The sequence below is a fragment of the Urtica dioica genome, chromosome 7 (assembly GCF_054948205.1).
Source record: "Urtica dioica subsp. dioica isolate 48M chromosome 7, U.dioica_male_clone48M_v1_H2, whole genome shotgun sequence".
NCBI classification, from domain to species: domain Eukaryota; kingdom Viridiplantae; phylum Streptophyta; class Magnoliopsida; order Rosales; family Urticaceae; genus Urtica; species Urtica dioica.
In genome coordinates, this window is record NC_142762.1 from 29007939 (window position 1) to 29032383 (window position 24445).

The window sequence follows — 24445 nt, forward strand, 5'->3', positions numbered from 1 at the left end:
TGACACATGGCGGGCTGATCTGGCTTGATGATATAGAGTCCGGTACTCAGCTCGGCATTACCAATCTGTCTCCCCGTGACCTGTTCCTGAAACACACATGAACTTTCATAAAAAATAGTTCGGCACTTAGAGTCTTGGTTGAACTTATGCACAGATAAGAGATTGCACTGTAGTTGAGGCACAAAGAACACCGAGTCTAGCCTCATGGACTTTGTCAAGACCACGGTGCCAATACCAGTGACTTGAGTTTTGGCTCCGTTGGCGATGGTGACTGATATGCTTCTATTTCAAGCGGAGTAAGTTGTGAATAGACTTCGATTATCAGTCATGTGATCAGTGGCATCGGAGTCGACAATCCATGCTGTGGGATTCTCTGAGCTTACATTGAGGGCTCTAGAAGAGTTACCTAGAGAACCAATGCCAGAGTGTTCTCCACTGAGTTGGACTTGTTGGACAAGCTTTTGGAGAATAGCGATCTGGTCGTTGCTGAAGGGAGAGTCCGAGGTCGAGGTCGAGGTCGAGGTCGAGGCAGCGGACGAAGTGGATACTAAGTTTCCGACTGAGTTCGGATCCTTAGTGTCTCGGGTTGACTTCGAGCTCAGTGGTTTCCCATGCAGCTTCCAACAGTTTTCTCGGAGGTGTCCAGGTCGTCTGCAATGATCGCAGTAGGGGCGAGGTTTGTGAGGTCTCTCTGTTGAGACGCGGGCTGCAAGTACTTCGTCTCCATGCGTGGTGAGGGCGGACGAGTCTGAGGATGAGCCCGGAATTGAGCTCGATTGGATAACTCCCATCATGAGTTTCCTCATGCTTTCCTCGTGTCTGACTGCGGAGAAGGCTTCACGGAGAGATGGTAGTGGTTTTGTACTAAGTATCCGACCTCTGACCTCATCAAGGTCTTGGTTGAGACCGGATAGTAGTTTAAACACACGTTTGGTCTCCACTATCCTGCGGTAGAGTTTTGAGTCTTCGGGGCAGGTCCACTGGTGCTGTTCGTAGAGGTCGATCTTCTGCCATAGATGTGTGAGCGAGCTGAAGAACTGAGTAACAGACATCTCTCCTTGACGTAGGTCGTGGAGAGTGTTCTCAGTCTCAAACAACTCGGACACATCTTCGGAGTTGGAGAAGATTTCTCTAGCTGCTTGCCAGATTTCTGCTGCCGTTGGGTAAATGAGGAAGGTTTCTCCGATTTCGGGATGCATAGAATTTATGAGCCAGGACATCACCATGCTGTTTTCTGCCTTCCAACTCTTAAACGTCGGATCTTCGATCACAGGAGATGTGGCCACGCCTGTGAGGTAGTCATCTTTACCTCGTCCCGATATAAACATGAGCACGGATTGAGACCACTGTAGGAAGTTGTGGCCATTGAGTTTGTGGCTCGTGATAGGTTGGGAGAAGGATTCAGATTGAGACTGATGAAAGGTGGTTGAAGTGGTGTTCATGGTGGTTGATTTTCCCTGCTCTGATACCATGTTGAAAGGATAAAGAAAGAGAGAATCGGAGAAGATAGAGAGTGTTCCGAGACTTTGAATATTTCTTATATTTGATATGAATTTGTATCACCTATTTATACATATGGTGGATACAAGAGAGTGTAATAAATACATGTAATAATACTATCTAGGAAATAGAAAGTAATAAATGTTACACAGAAAATAAGAAATAGAAAATAGATGACAAATAAATGTAATACATTTTCCCATGTGAAATGAGTTCCAAGGAGTGAGGACTTCCGAGGTACGCTTGTCAAGAGGAAGACACGCTTGTCAGGAGGAAGGGCGAACTGACGAACTGACGAGCTGTCGAAGTGATGAGCTGACGAAGCTGACGAACTGACGAGCTGCCGAAGTGACGAGCTGACGAAGTGACGAGCTAACACGGGAGGCGAACTGACGAGCTCGATTTCAACATTTACCACGTCTTAGTATTCTTTTATGATTTTTGTTTAATTGTAACTCGCATATTTTTATTTTGGAAGCGAGTGTGTTTACTGATCAACTAACTCCCCATTGATATGCACGTGTGGTTTAGTATTCATACTATGGGTGTATTTGGTTTGAGATAAAGAAAACAATCAGATTCTCCATTATTTTATTAAAGTAATTACTTTATGAGAAAGAGAAATTGCTTAATTTGACACCAATTTTATAACATTTTCCCACTTCCCACTAAAATGTTAATTTTTCTCAAAATGGCACCATCTATGTCAACAATGTTGACATCTATGTTTGCTCTTCACACATAAATGTCAACATTGTTGACATAGAGATGACATTTTATGAAAAATTAGCCTTTTGTTGACTATTTAAATATACTATATTTTTTCAAATTGATATATTTTTCATTAATAAGTATATTTTTAGTAACTATAAGTAAATTTCCACAAGAGGCTGAATATCTTGAATAATAATAATAATAATAATAATAATAATAATGAGCTTATAAATTAATAATAATAAGCTTATAAAATAGACAGTAATGTACTAATAATAAGCTAAGACATTATGCATGTCGATTCATACGCCATTAATCAAATATTTGGCTAGAGAAATTATTTTTCCAAGAACTCCAATCACAAAAAGATTCTATTTGCGTGTAATGTTGCTTAGCTTGTACATCATCATTTATTCACATAGCTATGCCTTTTGTAGCCTATGTTTAATAGCTTTGTAGATTATGTTTAATACGGTGATGGTATTGAGAGCAAACAACTTTGCAAGAGAACCGGTGATCGATTATTATGAAATAAAAACAAATTTGCAAGGGAAACGAGAATCTCTAAGCGATAGAAAAAAAACTTCAACACAATACATTTTTCTATAATCATAGAAGAGTCCAAAAGAAAAATATTATCCATCGACTTTGGGCTAAAATTTCGATGCTGACGAGGTTATCTTGTTTGAAGTAGAGGATTTTCACGATGATGTATCGATCGGCTATTTTGATGTTTTGGTTGGAGAATGTGTTACGTGAGTGCAGTGAAGACTCTATATTTTGTTGTTGTTGTGTTATTACGGTTTTTATTATTATAAAATGATAAAAATGTAATTAAAAAAAAATCAAACATTAACACCTTAGTGGAATCAGAAAGCCACCTTTTTGGTGGTATTTTTTTACTCTATTTTTAGGTAATCACATTCCCGAGAATCATTTTTTAACATTAACTCTCGCACCAAACAAAGTAATCCAAAGATAACCGGGAATGTGATTAACATTATACCGCACCAAACACACCTTATATGAGTAAAACAATTATACTTCTGTAATCAATTAACGTGTATCACTATATAAGCTATCTAGCTACTACAAAATATTTGTAGTAGCATATCATTTAAATGATCTCCTATTCTAACAAATTACGCCAGTGTCTTCAGTTTTGAACTTTTAAATGTGACAACCCAGTTTTCTAGACCAGCATACTTATCTAATATCTTTTATGTATTAAACTTATGTAAAAATACAAAGATTTTTTTTTCTTCTATCATATAATACTTTTAGAAAATCGTAGTATCAAAATTCGTGAAATAATATTTAAAAAAAATATAATAATTGCATGGTGCCATACTCCGCTCCTTTCGTATTAAACATATCATATGAGATATTTTTTCATTTAAGTTTGTAAGTTGGCTCGAGAAATTTCTCCATAAGATCTCCTTAACTTGAGGCGGTATGGTATGACTCTTTTACTTATCTTTTCACTTGATTATTTATGTGTCATGTAAATATGACACGCTCATAAATTATGTGAGAAAATTGGCTCTGAGCTGATTTTTGTTGCCTTGCTCGATCTCTGTTCCACTGTGAATGAGGATTGTCGGTGTCCCGCTTAGGCTTCCCTGACATAATTCGCTTGAGCGCTTCTCATGTTCCCCCCGATATGTGGTCCACCCACAATCAACGAGTTGTTGCCATAAACTTAATTCTTCTGCTTGTCTTGCTCTTCAACATCATCTCGCACTAGGACAAAATTACATATCCGGTGCGACGAATGTCGCACCCAATGCCTCAAATGTCGCACCTAAAAGTTTATTAGGTGCGACAACGTCGCACCGGATAACCCGTCGCAGAAGGTATTCGGTGCGACATGTCGCACCTAATAAGTCCCCCTTTAGGTGCGACATTTTCAGGTGCGACATGTCGCACCTAATGTCCAAGTTATTTTCCTGCCAAATTTTATAGAATTGGCGGGTAAATGAATATCGGGTGCGACATGTCGCACCTGAAAGTGTTCGCGCCATGGTATTCGGTGCGACAATGTCGCACCGAATATGTTTTTTCAATTAAAAAAAAATTAAAAAAATTAAATTAACAAAATAAAAATGAATTACATAATTCTAAATGAATTAGAAATAAAAATTCAAATAATATTAATTAAACAAAATTCTAAATGAATTAGAAATAATATTCTGAAAATAGAATTCTTAATTAAAAATACAAATTCTTTCCAAAAAAAGCGAAAAAAATGAATTCCTATTTTTTTTTCTTATAAAACTTATCGATAGTAGAATTTCCTCTACCGAATAAGTTGCCAAAGTTATATTTTCATATATATTACTAATTAATCTATATGAAATAATATAAAAATATTAAATAATCTAAAAATATTAATAATTACAAATAACTAACGTTTTTCCGAGGCGACGATGAGGCACTGAGACGACGGGGCTGCGGCGACGGGGCTGGTCGCGCCGGGGACGAGCGTTCAAAGAAACCACCGAAGCTGAAACATTTCAAAGAAGAAAATTTTGAAACAACCATTACGTTCAAAGAAACCACCGAAGCTGAAACATTTCAAAACCACCATTCTAAAACATTTCATGTTAAAACAACCATTTCGTTCAAAATTACCTAAGAAACGAGTGTAAAATCGGATAACCATTTTTCGAAATCGTAGAAACAATTTTCGAAATCAAAGAAACCAATTTTTTTTTTTTTTTTTTTTATAAAGAAAACTAAGAAACCCTAAATTAAACATACAAATTTCTAAAACTAGCCACTGAGAGAGGAGGACGATGGACAATGGCCGACAGAAACAAGACGATGGCATGCGGGACGAAATCAGACGGTGAATGGCGCGACGTACCTGGAGGACGGCGAGCTTCACGGCGTGGCGGGCTGGAGGCGGGGCTGGTCGCGCCGGGGACGAGCGTCGGAGAGAGAGTCGGGCCTGGTCGGAGAGAGACAAAGTGAGATTGACGGAGAGAGAGTGAGACAGAGAGAGAGAGAGAGAGAGAGAGAGAGAGAGAGAGAGAGAGAGAGAGTGAGGCATACCTGGAGGACGGCGAGCTTCACGGCGTGGCGGGCTGGAGGCGGGCTGGTCGCGCCGGGACGAGCGTCGGAGAGAGAGAGAGAGAGAGAGAGAGAGAGAGAGAGAGAGAGTTAGAGAGAGAAGAGAGAGTTATAGAGTGAGAGAGTGAGTTTGGGCGAAGAAGAAGCCGCTCGTGTATAAAACATACCCTAAAACTATTAGGTGCGACACTGTCGCACCTAATAGTCATAAATGTCGCACCTAATATGACTATTAGGTGCGACACTGTCGCACCTAATGTGAAATTCCAGAACCCAAAATATTCGGGGGGAATTTCTGACCGTTTTAAATTTTTAAACCCATTAGGTGCGACACTAGTCGCACCTGATAGTATTAGGTGCGACAAATGTCGCACCCAATAGTATTAGGTGCGACAATATCAATAGCACTAATCATCAGCGAAATTTTTAGTCGCTTGGACGACTATCTGGTGCGACTTGTCGCATCTAATATGTGCTTAGGTGCGACTATTAGGTGCGACATGTCGCACCTAATACCCTTCCGCACCTAATATGTTAATTTGTAGTAGTGTCGGAACTTCTTTAATGATCATCTTCGGATCAATGCTTCTATGGCCTCTTTTAGGTTGAAGCAGTCCGAGGTCTTGTGACCTACATTGCAGTGGAACGTGCAATACTCGGTCTTATCTCTTTTCGATATATCCTTCTTGATTCTTTATGGCTTTGGGAAATCTTTTTTGTTCAGAGTTGTACTGAATATTTTCGCTATAGGAGCATTAAGAGGACAATTCTTTGGTGGACGAGTATCCTCGGATCTGCGTTCCCTTTGTTCTCTTCATCATGGTTTAGAGAGTTTATCCTTCTGAGCAGCCAATATTGCCTCCTCAAGGTTTATAATTTTTTGAGCCTTTGTTGCGAATTTTCTCGCACACGCAAGTGCACGTGGTCGCAATAGTGATAAATCGTAAGAATGAGTCGATCCCACGAGGACTAGCTAAATTGAAGATTCAAGATTCACAAGCTAATATAGAACTAAATATAGTTGATGGAATCGTTGTCACAAAAATTCACTAACATGTCACAAAATTAAATAACTAGATGCACAAAAAATTCTAATGGCTAAAGGGAAGGACTATGGTTCACGGGTTCACAAAACAACTTAGATTCGCTGAATTAGGAAAAGAAACAAGCTATTGAGATTCATACTTTTCACTACTCATACTCACTTTAATAGAATTGATAGATCTCTCTCAAGCATCTAACAACCTAAACCGATACCGGAATATCATCTCTCGATCTCAACTCCTAACAAGCACGGCTAGCATAAAAACAAGAGTATTCTCACGAGTCTAGAACAACCTAGCTATATCTAGCCTAGGAATGAATTCTAGTAATCCACACAAAAACACAACAATCTAATCTTTCTCAAGCATTAGAGTTGAACATAAAACAAGCATGAGTTCATGACATTCATACAAGCATTAAGCATAGTTGTGGATTAAGTAAAAGTGATGAGAAAAACAACAACCTAACAATTCTAATACCATGAATCCTACATCGTAATGAACCCGCTACACCATAGCCCTACATGAGACTAATTCATATTAATAACCATGACAATAAAAATACTTAAAGATGAACACAAGAACAACACATCAAGAAACATCATAAACATATGGAGAACTTGAATTAAAAAAAAATAAGAGTTTAGAGAATAGAACACTTTTATTAGGATTGTAGCAATGGTAGAACTCTGCAGCTCTCTCCTTCTCTTCAAATTGGAGCCACAAAGTATGAACAAGTCTGGAAAATTTAGGAAAAATAATGAAAAAAAACTAAGAAAATGAAAAGATGTTCTTGATAGATTCTACAAAATCCCTTCCATGCATGACTTCTTCTGAAAGCATTGGTCTTTTTAAGGTTGAATGGACTTGTTTTCGGAGCAATCTAGGCCTTCCAATCGCATCCAATGGCCAAAATCCGCTCAGAAACGCAACATTGGAAAAAGCTGATTTTTGGACCGCGCGGCGCGCCCTTTTGTCTGCGCGGCGCGCACTTTTGATTTTCGGCTTCGCGCGGTCCGCGCGTACGACTCTGGAGGCGAAAATGGCAAAATTTTCGTCCGCGCGGCGCGCGCTTTTTTCTGCGTGCCGCGCGCTTCCTGCTCGATGCACACCGTTTTTTAAACGGTTGTAACTCCTAGCTCCGACGTCCGATTTCTGCAAATAAACATGCGTTAGAAAGCTAAGAGAGAGATATATCCAATTATGGAAGTGGATCATCCAAAATAATCATTTAAAAATCCCAAAATCGTGCGGAAGAGGACGTCGTTCCTTGTTTCGCTCCAAGTTGTCCAAATGTGTATGAATCTCCTTGAAATTCTTCGGAATCGTCACATGATGCGCTAATAACCTCCTCAAGACCCAACTGACCTCTTAAACCTGAAAATCACTCATAAACACATAAAAGCTATCAAAAACACTTGAGGACTCGTTAGTTTTTAGTCCGGGAAATAGGAGTTTTACGCGTAATAAACGCACCTATCAGCCTTCTTTAAGAATTCATTGTAGTCGCGAGGCCATATTTTCTGAAGCGACCACCAGAATTATGAAAAAATTTCGATTCAAGAAGTAATTTTGAAGAGGTTGAAATTAATATTTAAGGTCGTCTACCCTGAGCGCTTGTTCTGAGTAGCGATTGATCTACACTTTGAGTGAGTCATCATGCGCTTGACTCATTGCCATAAGCCTTTCCTTGAGACTTTTCCCAAAACTAGATCCGACTAATTGCTCCATTAATTTCCAAGTTAGTTGCTTCCACGAACCTACCAAGTTCAGTTTGAGCTTTCGGTCTCATCTTTTGGGGAGCCGGGAAGGGTAATTGAGAACGATCGACACATTACCTTGGGTCCAACTCTTTAAAATGTTCTGCCAGACTAGGATGCGGCATGTACTTAGCAAGCTCCTCTGGAGTGAGAGGCAAAATGCGGTTGTGGTGCTCGATGTGTGGATCGACACCAATGGTGTTTTTGACGTCTCCGGTTAGAGTAGTTGAATTGACCATAAATCTTCAACTCTACCCCCTCATGTAGCGTCAAACTGTTGGCAAACAAAAATGTTACAACAATTATCTCACAAAGAGCACTTGTTTCCAAGCGCGCAGTCTCGAGAACTCCAAGTTTTTAGTCAAGATTTTCTCTAAGTATAGACGAATCTAGTAAAAGCGAGAATGTAAATGAGGGTACTGAACGATAGGTGAAATTTTTCGATCGGGTTCTTGGTATCAAATGTGAAGCCTCCTCGCTTCTGAATTCAAATCACAAATAAGATTGCGAAAGTAGCTATGATCAAGGCTGCAATATGAGCTTTAAGGAAATGGATAAGAGAGAGATCTAGAGAGAGTTGAGTGGGAGAGGCATGGAAAAAAGAATATTCATTAAGAAATAGCGAAGCTTTTTAATAATCGAACCAATTCAATGACTAATGTTATTGCTTGAAAAAACAGAGGAAAATAGAGAACTTCAAGCTAATTGGTATTTATTGGTAAGACTTTTGCAAGCTAAGATAAAATACGAACACCTCATCACACACGTGTGTAAGCTCTTGTAATAATATTTCATCCATTTTAGAGTAATCCTTCACATAATCAATCGGCAAAAACATTGATAATAAGCTATGTAGAATATTCTTAGACTTAGAACAGTGATAATATGTTATGTAGAATCTTAGACTTAGAACATCCATACACAATATGCCGTATTGTTAATCGATACCTTACGAAAACACAAACACTAAAATAGATGATAAAAGAAAGTGATACGAAATCCGAGAGCTAAAGACCTTGCTGGTAAATAGAACCCAAAAGGAAAAAATATAATCAAGAAAGGAGAATAAGGGTGCAAAAATGAAAGCACAAAATCATATGGCCAATCGATTACTATTTGCTCACCCTTCTATCTGCCATGTCTAATCTTAATTTTCACTTAGAAAATCTATTTTGTAATATTATATAAATACGACGCTTCATGTAAAAGTTACCAACTAAAATACTTTGAATTGTTTGACCTCCAATTAATTACTTATAATAGCGAAGACTTTCGAGGCAAGTTTTTCCATTGAGCTGGTTGCTCTGTTGAAGCTCCATGAAGGCTCTGTATGTGATCCCACGGTACGTCGTCGTTTCTAAATGAATCGGTTCATGACTCAGCTCTTCAATAGGACTCACGATGGTGTCAAGAGACGGTCCATGTGCTGTGCCGATCGATATTCGGGTTGCCTTATTGTTTACCATTGCCCTGTGCACTACGCTCTTGTATTTTCCGTTCGTCAATATCTGATCAATTATTCGTTTATCATCAGAACCACGATCAATACTAATGTGATATTGTATGATAATGATAACAATATTTCTAAAAAATGATAATAAATTTAATAAAAAAAAATAATAATAGGTATATATATATGTATATAATATACATAATTAAAGATAGACGTCATATGAAAATTCAAGTTTTTACATATAGCATATATTTGTTAAATTTTAAGTAAATAATGACGAGACTTTATTAACAAAGCCAAAAAGACATTAATAATTGCAAATAATCATTAGACTTCAATGACATAAATGAAATGTTAAAAACGCTCAAACAATGCTACATCACCATAACAGCTATTTATTTAAATTTACAAAAATTTAACTATTTAAAAAAAATTCAAATTTTAGTAACTTAGTTACTTAATATTTGGGTCAAGCGGCTATATAGCCAAATAGAATTTAACCTTTTGCAAAATAGCCATAGTTTGTCAACTATAAACAAACTAGCCAAAGTAAGATTAATCTAGGTTGGATTAAATTTAATCCCAACGAACTATAAAGACAGAATGTAAGGTTTATGATGGCTGGATTAAAATTAATCGAGGCAGGATTAAAAGTCGTAGTACTCTCAATTGGCTATTTTGCTATACCTAATGAAACTATGGCTATTTTGCAAAAGTCATAATTTGAATTGGCTATTTCATACCATATTTCCCTTAATATTTTGATTAAAGAATTGTTTTATAAAAACTAATTTTGGCTTCCGTGTCACATTGCAAGCATATGTCATATGCAAAAAAAAAAAAAAAAAAAATTAATCGTCTTTGCTCTTTGGTACACCTACACACTTCGAATTCACTCTAAAGAGTCAAAATTTTAAGATTTAACAAAATAGAAAAAATTTATTGACAGGGACAATAGAAAAAATTTATTGACAGGGACACTGTCAATTAAAATACTGACATCTTAACATAAGTATTTTATCTTTGTTAATTGAAGTTATTGACATGGTGAATAGAGGGATTGACATTTAGTACTTACTTGTTTTTGTACTTTTAGTTATTTTCTTATTTTAGAAAAACCTTTTAACTATTTTTGCAAATCCATTAACTTCAATTGGCTATATCACTTCAATACTTATGCCTTATGAGAGCTTTAGGTTGTGCTATAATGGTCTTGAAAATCAGAACCAAAAAATAAGACTCCTTTACCTACTCTTTTTATACACAATACATAATATGGGCTTGCACATTATACTTATTTACCTTTGGACATCAGATACTCTATTTTATTCTACTATAAGAAGTAGAAAACCACACAAACTTTGGTAGTTATCAGATATCCTATTTAGTTAATACATACTTAAATGTGTATATATATATATATATATATATATATATATATATATATATATATATATATTATCCCAGGCATACTAAAATAATAAAATAGGTGCAATAATATATATATATATTTGTATATGAAAATATTTTGTCTAATATGTCATTTTATAGAATATAACAAAAAATCTTTGTTTAATCTTTTTAATAAACAGTATATCAATAAACTTGGATCCACAGAAATTGGTATAGGTATTAAAATCATTATGGTCCACAGTAAAATCAAACCTCTGGTATTAATAGGGATGTAGCTTCTTTTTTTTTTTTTTTTTTTTATTTTATTTTATTTTTATCATTAGTATCGTATGCTATAATATACTCATATTAATAATAAAATATTATTCACATAAAATTAAATTAATAAAATTATAGGATAACTTTTTCTGTATCTACTTTTAAGATTATTATTTTACAGCTCTTTTCAAAACGAAAAAAAAAGTACACTTACAAAAAATAGGTCATTTTTGTACGGGGAAAGAAAGGAAAAGTAGCATTTTTAAGTTTCGTCTATTACCAAATAAACATAATTCGTATAGTTTTTAATGAATCGCCAATTGAGCCAATTCAATTAATATAATTTGTCCTTGAAATTTTTGAGTAAACAAGAATAAAGAATAAAATAGTTATGTGTTTCTTTTAATTGGAAATCAGTTTGTTATTCAAAGATTCAAAATATTTAGTACACTAAATCAGATATAACTATAACAAATACCGAAAAAGCCACGACATTTACATTTGTTGTAGTGATAACTATCGTGGCTATCCAAATATCTCCAAATAATAATAGGCAACTCAATGTCGCTGATAAGTGCGATTCATTCACACTTATCAATGCTTTTCGAGAGTTAATCGAGATTTGTTCTTGATGTTTTTACGTTATTTTTGTAGTTTTTAGTGAATTTTCAGGTTGTTGAGCCATAGAGAACATTTGGAGCTTAATAGAGCAATTGTGGAATGATTCAAAGACCTTCGGACAAGTTTGAGCAAAATAAGAAACTTAGCGCCTTCTTCTTCACAATTTGGAGATTCATAATTGACGATTTTGGATTGGTTCTTATTGAATAGATTTTTTTCTTAGCTTACCAACGGATGTTCGTTTTCCAAAATCGGAGTTCGGAGTAAGAAGTTATGACCAATCCAAAATTATTGCGCGCTGCTCAAAAGTCGACGCGACATGTGCCTGCTTTGACGCGATGCGTGGGGGTTCGTTGTCAGCTTTTTAAAGCTCGCGTTTTTGAGCCATTCTTGACCTTTGGATCACATCCAAGGGTTCACATTGCTTCAAAAACACCCATTGAAGAGCCATATACTCTTGTTTTAAGTCAGAGACACATTAGACTTTAGACTTGGTTTTTAGAGAGAGAGAGAGAGAGAGAGAGAGAGAGAACACAACAATATCAGTAAAAAAAAAGATGTTTTTCCACGTACTCTGTTTTTTAATTAAGACGGGGCACGTAACCATAAGAAATAAAATAAAATAAAATAAAAAGAAACCTAAAGCTAGCAATGCTTTTGGGAATGTAATCAAACAATAGAGTTAAGGATACACAATTTTCCAAACATACACCACTTTTTTTATACACAAATAGTAAGATGATAAATGACAAAAATTCTATTTTCATAGACAAACATAGTCGTTAAAAACAGACCAGAACTAATCCAAATCTCTAAATCTCTTTCTTTTTTTTTTTCTTTTTTTTCTTTTTTTTTTCTTTATTATTAACAAGCACACCAAACTTGGAAATATTTTTCGGGGATTTAGTCGAACAACATTATAAATATTATTTCAAACAATTTATAAACAATGATTATATGTGTTTATACATAAATATGAGATAATAAATCATCAAAAAGTCTGTTTTTTCATAGACAAACAAATTCAATAAGAAACAATTCACGCCTTCAAAATCGTCAAAACACTTTTTTTGGCATTAACCATTAAACAACAAAAGGAATTATATACTTTGTTTAGAACAAGAAAACCGTTAACACTATTGTTCCACAACATCCCAAAAAATTGTCATGTTAGGTTTCTTATTTTATTTTATATTTTTATGATTAAGATTGATGTCACAATGATGTCCATTTTAGTTTGGAAGTTGTGGGTTATGCTTATTTTTGTATGTGGAAGAATAAATTTCTTATGTTATGTTTGTTTGTTAAGAGAAAATTAGTTATATGTTTAGAACTCGTGGATTGTGTTGATATTAATTGTAATATGTTTAAAACAAACATGGCTATTTTTTTTATTTATTTATATTCATTATTGAATCTTAAAAATGTTAAAATGTTATTCATTGTGAGCTAAAAATAGGAATCGAAATAATATATCACGGAAAAATAAATTTGCTGAATAATTAATAAAACCGGGAGATACTTACACTACTACAAATTCACATTTCTGGTGCGGAAGAGTATTAGGTGCGACATGTCGCACCAAATGTATCACCTAAGATCATATTCGGTGCGACATGTCGCACCGGATACTCCTCCGGATGATTAAAAATTTCGCTAATGTTTAGTGTTATTCGGTGCGACAGTGTCGCACATAATATGAAATTGTCGCACCGAATACCTTTAGGTGCGACAGCTGTTGCACCTAATACCTTTAGGTGCGACAATCGTCGCACCGGATGACTATATTTGTCCTAGTGTTATCAGCTAATAAAAAATTTCTCCTCTCATAACAATGATATAAGAAGAATTCTATTATGTCTAACGCTCATAATTTTCACAACAAGTATACTCTCTAATTTATTTTATTGCTTTCAATAACTCTTAGTTCTTAGCTGTTTTAATAAATAAAAAAAGTAAAAAATTTATTAGTCTTACTTCAATATTATAATTGTATTTATTTCAATTAAACTTTTTACCTCAAAAATTTTAAAGGTCCATTAGGGATAGTCATATATACACGTTAACATTGCTATAGAATTTTTTTTTCTTCTAAATATTAGGTTAATGATCACGTCCAAGTATTTACACTCGTAAATTGACGTAAATATATCACTATTTTATTTTAATGAAAGAGCAAATTGGTCAATTACTGAATATTTACTGAAAAGTGGCTATGTAACAAAGTGAAAGTGTAAATATTACTGATTATTTTATTTTAAAATGCGGATGGTTGACCCTGTTCCGTTATTTTTCTGCCCTGAATATTATTAACTATGTTTAGGTACGTGTACCTCCATATGGTCTCCGGTGTTGACGAGAAAGGAATAAGGAGGCGGAACGACTGGGACCCACATGTCAGCGTGGAGGACTTGGAGGCCACACATTTCGTTCTGTATCAGCAGAGTCAGCAGTCCGTGGTCCGTGTGAGGTGGTAAACCTACTGCCACGTCAGGTTCGGGGCAAGGAGGGTATGAATTTATAACCAAAAGCTGATGAGACTCTCCTGATTCAATCCCCATCTTCTTGGTTATGTAATCCTCTTCCAATCCCAAGCTCTTTGATATTCCTCTCATCACTTCTCTTCCGATTTCTCTTGTACTTTCGCAGTACTCTCTGATTGTCTCGCTGCACAATTACAATGAATGACGATGACCACGTGTCATTTAACGAATTTTAATTTTAATACGTACAAAGGTTTAGTAAATGGATGAAAACATATATGATATAGCAAACTAAGAAGGTGGTAGCTTCTTATATAACAAAAGTGTAGAATAAAATCTTCCCTTTGGCTAATAGTTGTCAGCTAATTGAAGAGAATAACCGAGGAGTACTATATAGACTAAATAATTGTTGTAATTATTGTAGAGAACAAATAGCTATGTAATTTTATAGTGTTTATATATATAGTAAGTGTTATTAGTCGATGAAAGGTATGAAATCGGAAAAGAAATTTAGAAACTGCTGTTGAATTATTTTTTTTTTCTTTTCAAAACGCAACTGATTAGAATATGGACATTAAATGCTATGCACTTTTATCGTCTTTCACATCTTTTTTTTTTTTAAACAAATACGAGTCTTTTTATTAGATAACGGATACAAGATCCACAAATACCGAACACTTTTTTCCCAAGAAAAATAGGACCTTGTAAGTCGTAAAAGATTCAAAACTAGACTCGATTGATGGCACATAGTGTATAAACAATGTACACACTATATTCAGAGCAACTCTCGAGCTCGTTCGAAAAACTCTCTCAAAGGTTAATGGATTAATCCAAACACTCAAGGACAACCCAAGACGAGAAAGGATGTCCGAGAACTTGTATGGCTAAACCTCGGGTGAAAAAAATTTGAAAGACGGAAAATTCGTCTTCGAGACAAAAAAAGGAACCATAATTGAAATACGAGAACAAACGACAATAATTCAAACAATATCATAAACGACAACTAATGAAAAAATAAAAATAAAAAACAAAACCATAACTATTCCACTAATTGAAAACGAGAACATCCCTCAATTCACCAACTAATATCCATCATGAACCCGCCCACCACAGCGTCAGAGCGGATTTGAAAGACGGGCGACAAGATTGGGAAGAGAAGCAACACAACGATTAACGGAAGGGGAGCATGTCAGCCGTCGTCGGAGTGAAGCTAAACTTTATTTGGTGGCAGGGCTGTGAAAGAACACTGTTGCCAAAGGAGCAGAGCCGGCCAGAGAATCAAGATCTTGGATATGAAAAGCTTAGAGAGAGAGAGAGAGAGAGAGAGAAGAGAAAAAAAATAGCCGATGAGAGGCTCCTCCTGAGTCAGAGCCACCAGCAGCAGCGTTCATCCTCCATAGGAAGGAGCGGCGCTTGAGAAAACATCTCATCTTTCATATCGATTAAGTGTTATTCGTCTATGAAAGTTTCATAAATAGGCAATAATCAGGGTAAAAAAAGCTAAATTAGCGTGGTTGTTCAAATTCAAACTTAAACATATCCCATTATTTCTATATACGTATTATGTATCAATTACATGTCCGTCAGACCATACACAAACCATGACACCATATAAAAGATATTGTATGTTAGAATACAATAACAAGAAAAATTATTCTTTTAAAAAAAAAAAATTGTCCTATTAATAAATGATTTTCTATATACTATTTGTTGTTATGTGCATTGTTGACTTATTTTTTATCGCAAGTTTGTTCGGCAAGATGTCTTGCAACATATTTCAAGATGTATTAAGACATCTTGGCCGATATGCGCAGAACTGTAATTTCGACAAGTTTCCTGTTTCGCGAAAATTGTCAACATAAGACTTTCTACATATATTTTCTCCTCATGAATGTGTAAGAAAACCCTACTTCGACTTCCAGAGTATGACCACTACGAAAGAGAGCCTCTGCCCTTAGTGGTATCTGACGCATTCATTCACACATTTAGAGTTCTTAGACGTGCAAGACCGGCGCAATGAAAAACTAATTTTGTGGTTGCTATGGTGTAATACTCTAAATGCTATTCAACTTATTATTAATTAAGCGTTAGAGTTTATTTTAGTTTTTGTGATTTCGTGATTAAAGTTTTCATAAACGTTGACATCAAAGAATACCAAACACTGGGAGAGTGTTTGAGAGTGGAATTGAGGGGATCTTAGATTCAAGGATGCTTGATTTGGAATTCATGGGTAATAATAGGAAATGGGCCTTGGAGTGGGGATCGTTCATGTAAGTCCGTTGTTGTACTATTGATTATTTATTGATTAGTGAATTTCCTTTCAACTAGGCACACAACCCTCCAGAATAGGTGACGTTACACCAAACTAGGTTATCGTTCTTTGTGTTATTTACTTTTATGCACTACCTTATTTCAATCCATCAATTGCATCGAAACAGATTGTCGCATACATTTTATCTACATTATGTGCAACATCTTGTCTCTGACCGAGCATAATTTCACTATTCTATTGGTTAATTTGCTCACGGAGATATGTGTCTGCGTGCTAAATTTGGGTAAGTAAATCCACACTAACACTAACTAAATAAAACCGCTAATTTAACTAAAAAAAATATTAATTTAGGCTTCTGAAACACACCAAATTTAAAAGAACAAGAAAATATACAAAATAGCCATTAAAAAAACTATTTATACTTAGGATTGCAATTTTTATAATTAAAGTTTGTTTATTTTACAAATTTTTAAATATTTTGCAAATATAAAATTTGACTATTTTGTGAATTCACTAGTTTCAATCGGCTATTTAGCTAAAACATGAATAATATAACTTTTGTTCTTTTTGTTTGTGATGAAAGTAGAAGCATATGTTATTTGGATTTGGGGATATGAGATAGATATTATCGCTTTATACTGACATTTGGTGGCAGATATTTTGTTAATGTTATTCTTAGATCAACGTGACCTCAAACGAATTTATGTAAGGGTTAGACCCTATGATTCCACGTGGACTGAACGGCGGTGGAATCGTCTTGCTCATGATAATTTCCTCGTTGGAAATAGGTTTTTGACTCCTCATCTCATGGGAATCGAGAGAAAAGTGAACTAATAGAGCGTCAAGGAACTTCTCTCAATGCATACTACACTAGCTTTTTTTTAGTATATGTGAGGCAAGGTCTCATTTTGTGCATAGAGTTAGGTAGAAAAAGTGTGTTTAGTGAGAAAAAGTGAGGTGAACGAGAGACATAAGTTGAGAGAACTTAATCTTAATAAAGGAGCCAATGGTCTTGAGGGGCGTTAGGGACCATGAAAACATCACGACCCAAAGACGGGGGATGGAACTAGCTCTCTAGGAAAGTACCGACACTTATGATACGATGGGTCCTACTTTATATGACGGGACCGACCTTTCCCTCTAAGACTGATCCTTTTTGGACAATACCGACTCTTTGGGAAAAACCAAAACCTCTTGAATGAGAGATCCACTGCTTTAGTACAAGACCGGCTCTTTTAGGAAGGGACCAACCCTTAGGATGAGACCAAACATTGCTAGTTCTTCTTGAACGGGCTGGCCTGTGTAGGAAGGAACTATCTCTCATAAGATGATATTGGCCCTTAGGACAAGACCAACCATTTTAGAACGTGACTGACCCTTCTAGCACATGGCCAATCCTCTTTGATGATACTTTAACTTTTAGGTTATTTTCTAACTTAGGTTCAGGGCTCAATCCCCATCTTAATGTGGCCGACTGTATGTATATTATGTCGTTTTGTTTTGGAATGTAATTGTTCTCCAATGATGAAACGACTCCATAACATCAATTTCTAATTTTTCGTGTGACTTGTCATACGAAAAATTTAGGCTTTCGAAATATTTTTGTTGGTATGTTCAAGTTGGCATTATTTTTTAGTGCAAGTTGTTGAGGAAAGATGTCGGTCTTCATGCTTCAGCTTTTGTCGAGACATCTTTCTTCTTGTGGGCAAACTGTTTTCTGGCAAGTTTCCTGTTTTGCCATATTGCTTCGCAGAAGACTTTCCTTGGTGATCTTCTCGCGTGTATGGCTAAGGAAACCCTAGATTTACTTCCAAAGATGTATGTCTGCTATAAAAGCCATGCGCTCCCCTATTAGCAGTCTTGACGCTTTAACAAAAAGAATTAGGGTTCCTAGACGTGCACGATCGGTGGATTGAAAAACTAATTGTTTTTGGTTAAGAGCGGTGTTATTCTTCAAACACTATTCCAGAAGACTGAGTGTTTGTTAGATTTGGGTTTTGTGTTTATGTGATTAAAGTTTTCACGTACATTGAGATTGAAGTCAACCAAGCATATGCGAGTGCTTGAAGAGTGGAATTGAGAGGGGTCTCAAAGTCTGGAGGAGTCCATGTTCTTGGTAATCACTTGTGGTAATAGATTCTATGGCATTGATGTTTTTTGTATTCATATAAGTCCTATTTGTACTTTTGACTACATTATAGTGAAATCATTTCCTCTTACTGTGAGCCCCGAGACGTAGGTGACGTTGCATCGAATTGGGTAACTAATTTGTGTGTCTCTTACTCTTTTGTACTCTTTGTTATCTATTCATTATTTGTGTTGAAATAAGTTATCGGACACATTGACTAAGCATTGTGAACGACATCTTTTCTTCCTTGTTAAAAATTTCAGTTTTGTCGAGGACTTCATAGATTATGAATTTGAGCCGCATGGATTGACTTGGTCTTGTGAATCTAGAATGCATTCAGCCCTAAGTAGTCTTTTTTAGCCACGTGTAACTAAGTCCAAATTTAGCCAAAATCGTTGGGGATCAGGTGAATTCTATTTCAAATAGCGCAAATTTTTTTTAATTTTTATTTTATTTTTTTTTATTTTTATTATTTATTATTTTTTATTATTATTATTTTTTTTTTATGTAAAGTAGAGAGAACTCACTTTGTGCCTTGAGAAAGACGATGTTTATATATGAGCCAAGCGACTTGGGTTGTGGCTTGACTTGATTTCAGCTTAAATCTTGTCTGGATGGGTCAAACCATTTTCCTTTTTATATCGTTGTTTTGAGTTGAAGCCTCATTTTTCTTCGAATGAAAAATGACGTTATAACACGTACTATATAGAAGGCTTAATGGTTTGGGTGATAAGAGTCGAAATCCTTCCATTTTGCTCTATAGTCAGTTTTTTTTAGAATAAATTTTGAGAAAATAAAATCATAATAGTCATAATATATAGATATATATATGTGTGTATGTATGTATATATATATATATATATATATATATATATATATATATATATATATTTCAGCAATACAACATTGTAAAAATAACCTAAAAGTTATGCAAAAAGTCTAAAATATCTTTAATTTTTTGTAAATTTGTTTTTATGTTCCTCAGATTTTTACCTAGAAATTATAAGTCTTTCACTTTTACTTAGAAGATTTTGTTAAAAAGTTCGAAATGGCAATTAAAATTTTGAAACTATTAGAGATTTCTCATAAAATTTTGAAATTATAGCTACTATTTTGAAGATAAAAGTTCGAAATTCTTAATTTAATTTTTATCAATAAAAGTTCAAAATTTCAAATTTTAACCAATTAAAAATAAAAAAAATTAAAGGCATTTTAGACTCTTACATACTTAAAAGTTTGATTTTCCTCTCAAATTTCTCAAAGAAAATATCACTCTATACTCTCCACCTTCTCTCATATAAGTCACGTTGAACATTCAAGGCCAAAAAAGAATTACAAAATAAACATGAGATCCTGATATTGACCTCTCATATACTAGGTTGAAAACCCAGAATCAAAGGGTTTTGGTAAATGTTATATTCTGGTTAGACATTATTATTTCTTCTTTTCTTTTCAAATTAAATGATTTCTAGCCCTGCTAATAACAGTTTTATTATTTTTTTTATTTTCTGAAATAATGATAATAACAGCTCTTTGGCAACTGGACCACCGATGTCACCCATTACATTTGTGAAAATTACATTTGTAAAAAGTATGACTAAATTAAGGTTCATTTCCAATTTCCTACTATTTTCAAAAATTTATCAAACTAAGGCTAGTAAAAAAAAAAGTCAAATGAGAGATACACAAAATTCTACCTATTATACCATCATACTAATTATCAACCTACCATATTCCCCAATAAAATCTTTCTTTTTTCTTTTTCTTTTTCTTTTTCCCGCTCAGCTCATCGAGTAAAAGAAATTTTTTTTTACTAGTCAGTTTGATTTTCCTCTCAAATTTCTCAAAGAAAATACCACTCTATACTCTCCACCTTCTCTCATATAAGTCACGTTGAACATTCAAGGCCAAAAAAGAATTACAAAATAAACATGAGATCCTGATATTGACCTCTCATATACTAGGTTGAAAACCCAGAATCAAAGGGTTTTGGTAAATGTTATATCCTTGGTTAGACATTATTATTTCTTCTTTTCTTTTCAAATTAAATGATTTCTAGCCCTGCTAATAACAGTTTTTTTTTTTTTTGAAATAATGATAATAACAGCTCTTTGGCAACTGGACCACCGATGTCACCCATTACATTTGTGAAAATTATTATCTGTTACTTTTTTTTTTCAAAAATAATTATCATAAGGTCTTTTCATTTTCCTCGGTTTCCTTTTTCTTTATTTTTACGGAAAGAGCTTATCTCAAACACACTGAAAGCGACGCACAAATAAATGATTATATGAATCTTATAGGAGCCACAATTTTATGGTCCCCTAGAAGATAAAACTGCTAGAGCGTATACCATTCCCATGTGCCTCATTTTTTTAAATTTTTTTTTTTTTTTTTTATAATAATTAGTACATTTCTAAATAAAAAGAAGTCCATATCCTGCGATGCAAACAAAGAGTAGCTAGATGCTACCAATGTCTTCATCTCATACATGAACTTAGCAATAAGTCGTCTTTTTGGTGTAGTTATTACAGGTAACTTCATGTTTCAAAGAATTTTTTTTTTATCATTGAGTAATAACAATTTGATTAATTAAAGTGTCTAAACAAAATTATAATTTAATGAGACTTTTAATAAAAAAAATTAATATTTATTTAATACACTACCAATAATTTGAACTTTTTTTTATAAGAACAAAATATTTAGCCAAGAAATTGTATGAGCAAAAATATTTAGCCAAAGAAATTGAAGGAATCACGGCGAAGAAGAAATTTAAGCTGATACGCGACTACATTATTACATTCTAATTACAGATTCTGACTAATAAAGATATTCTCTAGTGAGATTTGGCAAGTTTTTCTTTCGTGGTGATCTAGTTAATATTAAATAGTAACCATATGGCCGACAATGCAAACACAAAGATTGGGGTCCTAAGCCTCTCCCAATTTTTAAAACGCTATGACTCATTTCAAACATACAAATATTCATATACATCCATATATATACATAGTACAATATAATACAATTGTTTTTGTCACATTTGATACTCATTAATATTTTTCTGTAAAATACAAACCTAGAGCTCCTAAGTTATTAATTATTATAAATGCAACAGAAGTATAGTTAGTTACAGGTCAATCTTCTACGGAGCCTAAATCATTGTACTTAGGGCTGTGCATGATCCGATCCGGTCAAAAACTAGCCTAAAAGTCAAACCGGATCGCTCAAAAGGTCCATAAAAATCCAAATTGGACCGGACCAAAAAATTGTGAAAACCAGACCGGATCGAACCGTTTTGAACGGTCCGGTTCGGTTTAAACCGTTGTGAATCGTTTGAATCGTTTAGACCGGACCGTTCTAGACGGATTTGAACCGTTTGGACCGTTTCAAACCATTTTACATAATAAAAAAAATCATTAATTTTCCAAAAAAACAAAAAATATATAATCATATATGGTAGGGAAACACATGCACAAATGTATAATTTGACTAGTTGGACATTAATTTTTTTTTAATAAATAAACCGGTCCGATCCGGTTTAACCGTATTTAAAAAAATAAAAACCGGACCCGACCATTTGTAATGAATAGACCGGACCGGACCAGATGAAAAAAAAAGTTTTAAACCGGACCGACAGTCTAAAAATCACTATTCTGGTCCGGTTTACGTTTTTGTTTGCGCCGGCCTAATTGTAGCAACATATTTAGCTAAAATAGCTCCCAAATTTCGGAGACAGCATATAATTAATTTTAGACTGTGGAAAATATTTATTATTAAATCTAAAATTACATAGTGACTATGTGAATAAATTTGAAAAAAAAATCCCAAGAGCTCGATATATTTGTACCTTAGTTTTTTGCTCGAATATATTTGTACCTTAGTTGTTATAACTATTAAAGTTTCTTATTTTTGTATGCCAGTTTGTCTTTGAATATTAGACGGTTCCTCTACGAGGACTAATCCGAAGACAAAAGGGCCTATTTAGCAATTATTTTATGATTACTACGGAAAGTATTAAACGAATGTTAGTATGGTGTACGTGATAGGGAAGGACATGCATGGGTAAACAAAAAAAATACGTTGGTGATTAGCAGATATTCACCTGAAACCTAAGGGTTTTGTTGGAGCATTGAAATGAGGATGAGCGTGAATCTTAAGATAATCCCTCCAAAACAAAGTCTTGTCCACTCCCACGTTGAAACTCGTCCCCCACCGTATGGGATCGAACAGCGCTTTTCCCGCATAATCATGCTTTTCCTCTTCCTTCAGATCGAAAAAATCACCGCTTTCTTTTATCATTTCATCCATTAGCGAGTGACGTACTCCATGGTTTATGACCTAAGTATTTTTTTTCCCATTTTAAAAAAATCAAGACATCATTTAATTTGACTCGGTCAGACACTCTCATCATGAAGTAAGAAAAGGGTCAAATAATACATTATATAAATAATAATAATAATAGTATACGACTATCACGTACAATGAAAAAACCCCAGTGCCTACACGCCCTCCCAAGATCTTCGATGGCTTTGGACCGTTGTTCTGGGTTACGAGAAGTGAGCATGGAGAAGTCAACGGTTGGTATAGCTTCATGAGATTCGTCCGATGTAATTAAATTATTGTTTGAGTAGTAGACATACTTGGGGGGAATAGATGAAGCACAAAAGCCTGACTCAACAAGTTGTTTGACACACGAGTATTCCATTCGTGTAGCTTATAGGAAGACTTTAGGACTAATAATATTGTACTTTTTTTTTTCTTCTCAAGTGGTGTAGTAGTATTTGGCACTGATGTTGTGGATATATATAGTGCGATGAATAGACCGGATTGCTACATTATTGTTTCAAAAAAGCTATCAGATTTTACATGTGTTTATAAATATATATATGATATCATGTCTTATATAATATTACAAGCGGCCCGTTGCAGCAGAATAATTAATATATTTTAATTCGGAAGAAAAAAATATTTGGAGACATGTCCAAAAATATCTAAGTTTGAAAAATAAATCTAAAGTTTTTTTGAAACCTTTTCTCTTTCTGAAACAAAAAAAACCCAGTACCGTAGAATGAACACTACTTTGTGTTTATGGGTTCAACATCTTTATTTTTTTGGTTAGAAAAATAATAATATTACTGTAGAATGAACATTTCTAATATTCCGAGTCTAGAAAGTCATACTCTATTATATATACAAGAAATATATGTCTCGCACGTTGCTGCGGAATAATAATATATTTTAGTATGGAGGAAGAAATATATAGAGACATGTCCATAAATATTTAGATTTGAAATAAATGTATTAAAAGTTTTTTGACGATATTTTTATCATTATGATAAAAAAAATATCAGTATGAATGAACACTACTTGTATTTAAAATCCAATATTTTATGTTTTAAAAAACGTTTTTCTAAATAGAAAGAAATAAAAAAATCACAAAATACTGTTCACTAAGCAGTATTTTGTGAGTGTCCATCTTTCTCTGCTTTATATATTATAATATATATATATATATATATATATATATATATATATATTTTGTTATGTTATTTGGATATTGATATGTGGTGTAAAATCAGCCACACAAATGAATTGATCACGTCACACCATTATGAAAAATATTGTCGACCGTTGTGAGAAACGTAAAATAATTTAGAGGCTAAACCTACAAGGAAATACCCTCACGTTATACTCTAATTTCCCACTTGCGTAAATTTATACGTAA

At 34.4% G+C, this 24445-nt stretch overlaps 1 protein-coding gene across 1 annotated transcript; it reads right to left on the reverse strand.

Moving 5' to 3' along the window:
* Nucleotides 1–9119: 9119 nt before the first annotated feature.
* LOC149390690 (2-oxoglutarate-dependent dioxygenase 19-like) lies at nt 9120–23490 on the reverse strand. The gene is made up of 4 exons (XM_089620230.1): nt 23201–23490; nt 22823–23058; nt 14171–14504; nt 9120–9600 (listed from the first exon to the last, which is right to left on the reverse strand). Exons 1-4 carry the CDS (start codon nt 23423–23425, stop codon nt 9343–9345), a joined length of 1053 nt encoding a protein of 350 aa, XP_089476356.1. The 5' UTR covers nt 23426–23490; the 3' UTR covers nt 9120–9342.
* Nucleotides 23491–24445: the final 955 nt, after the last annotated feature.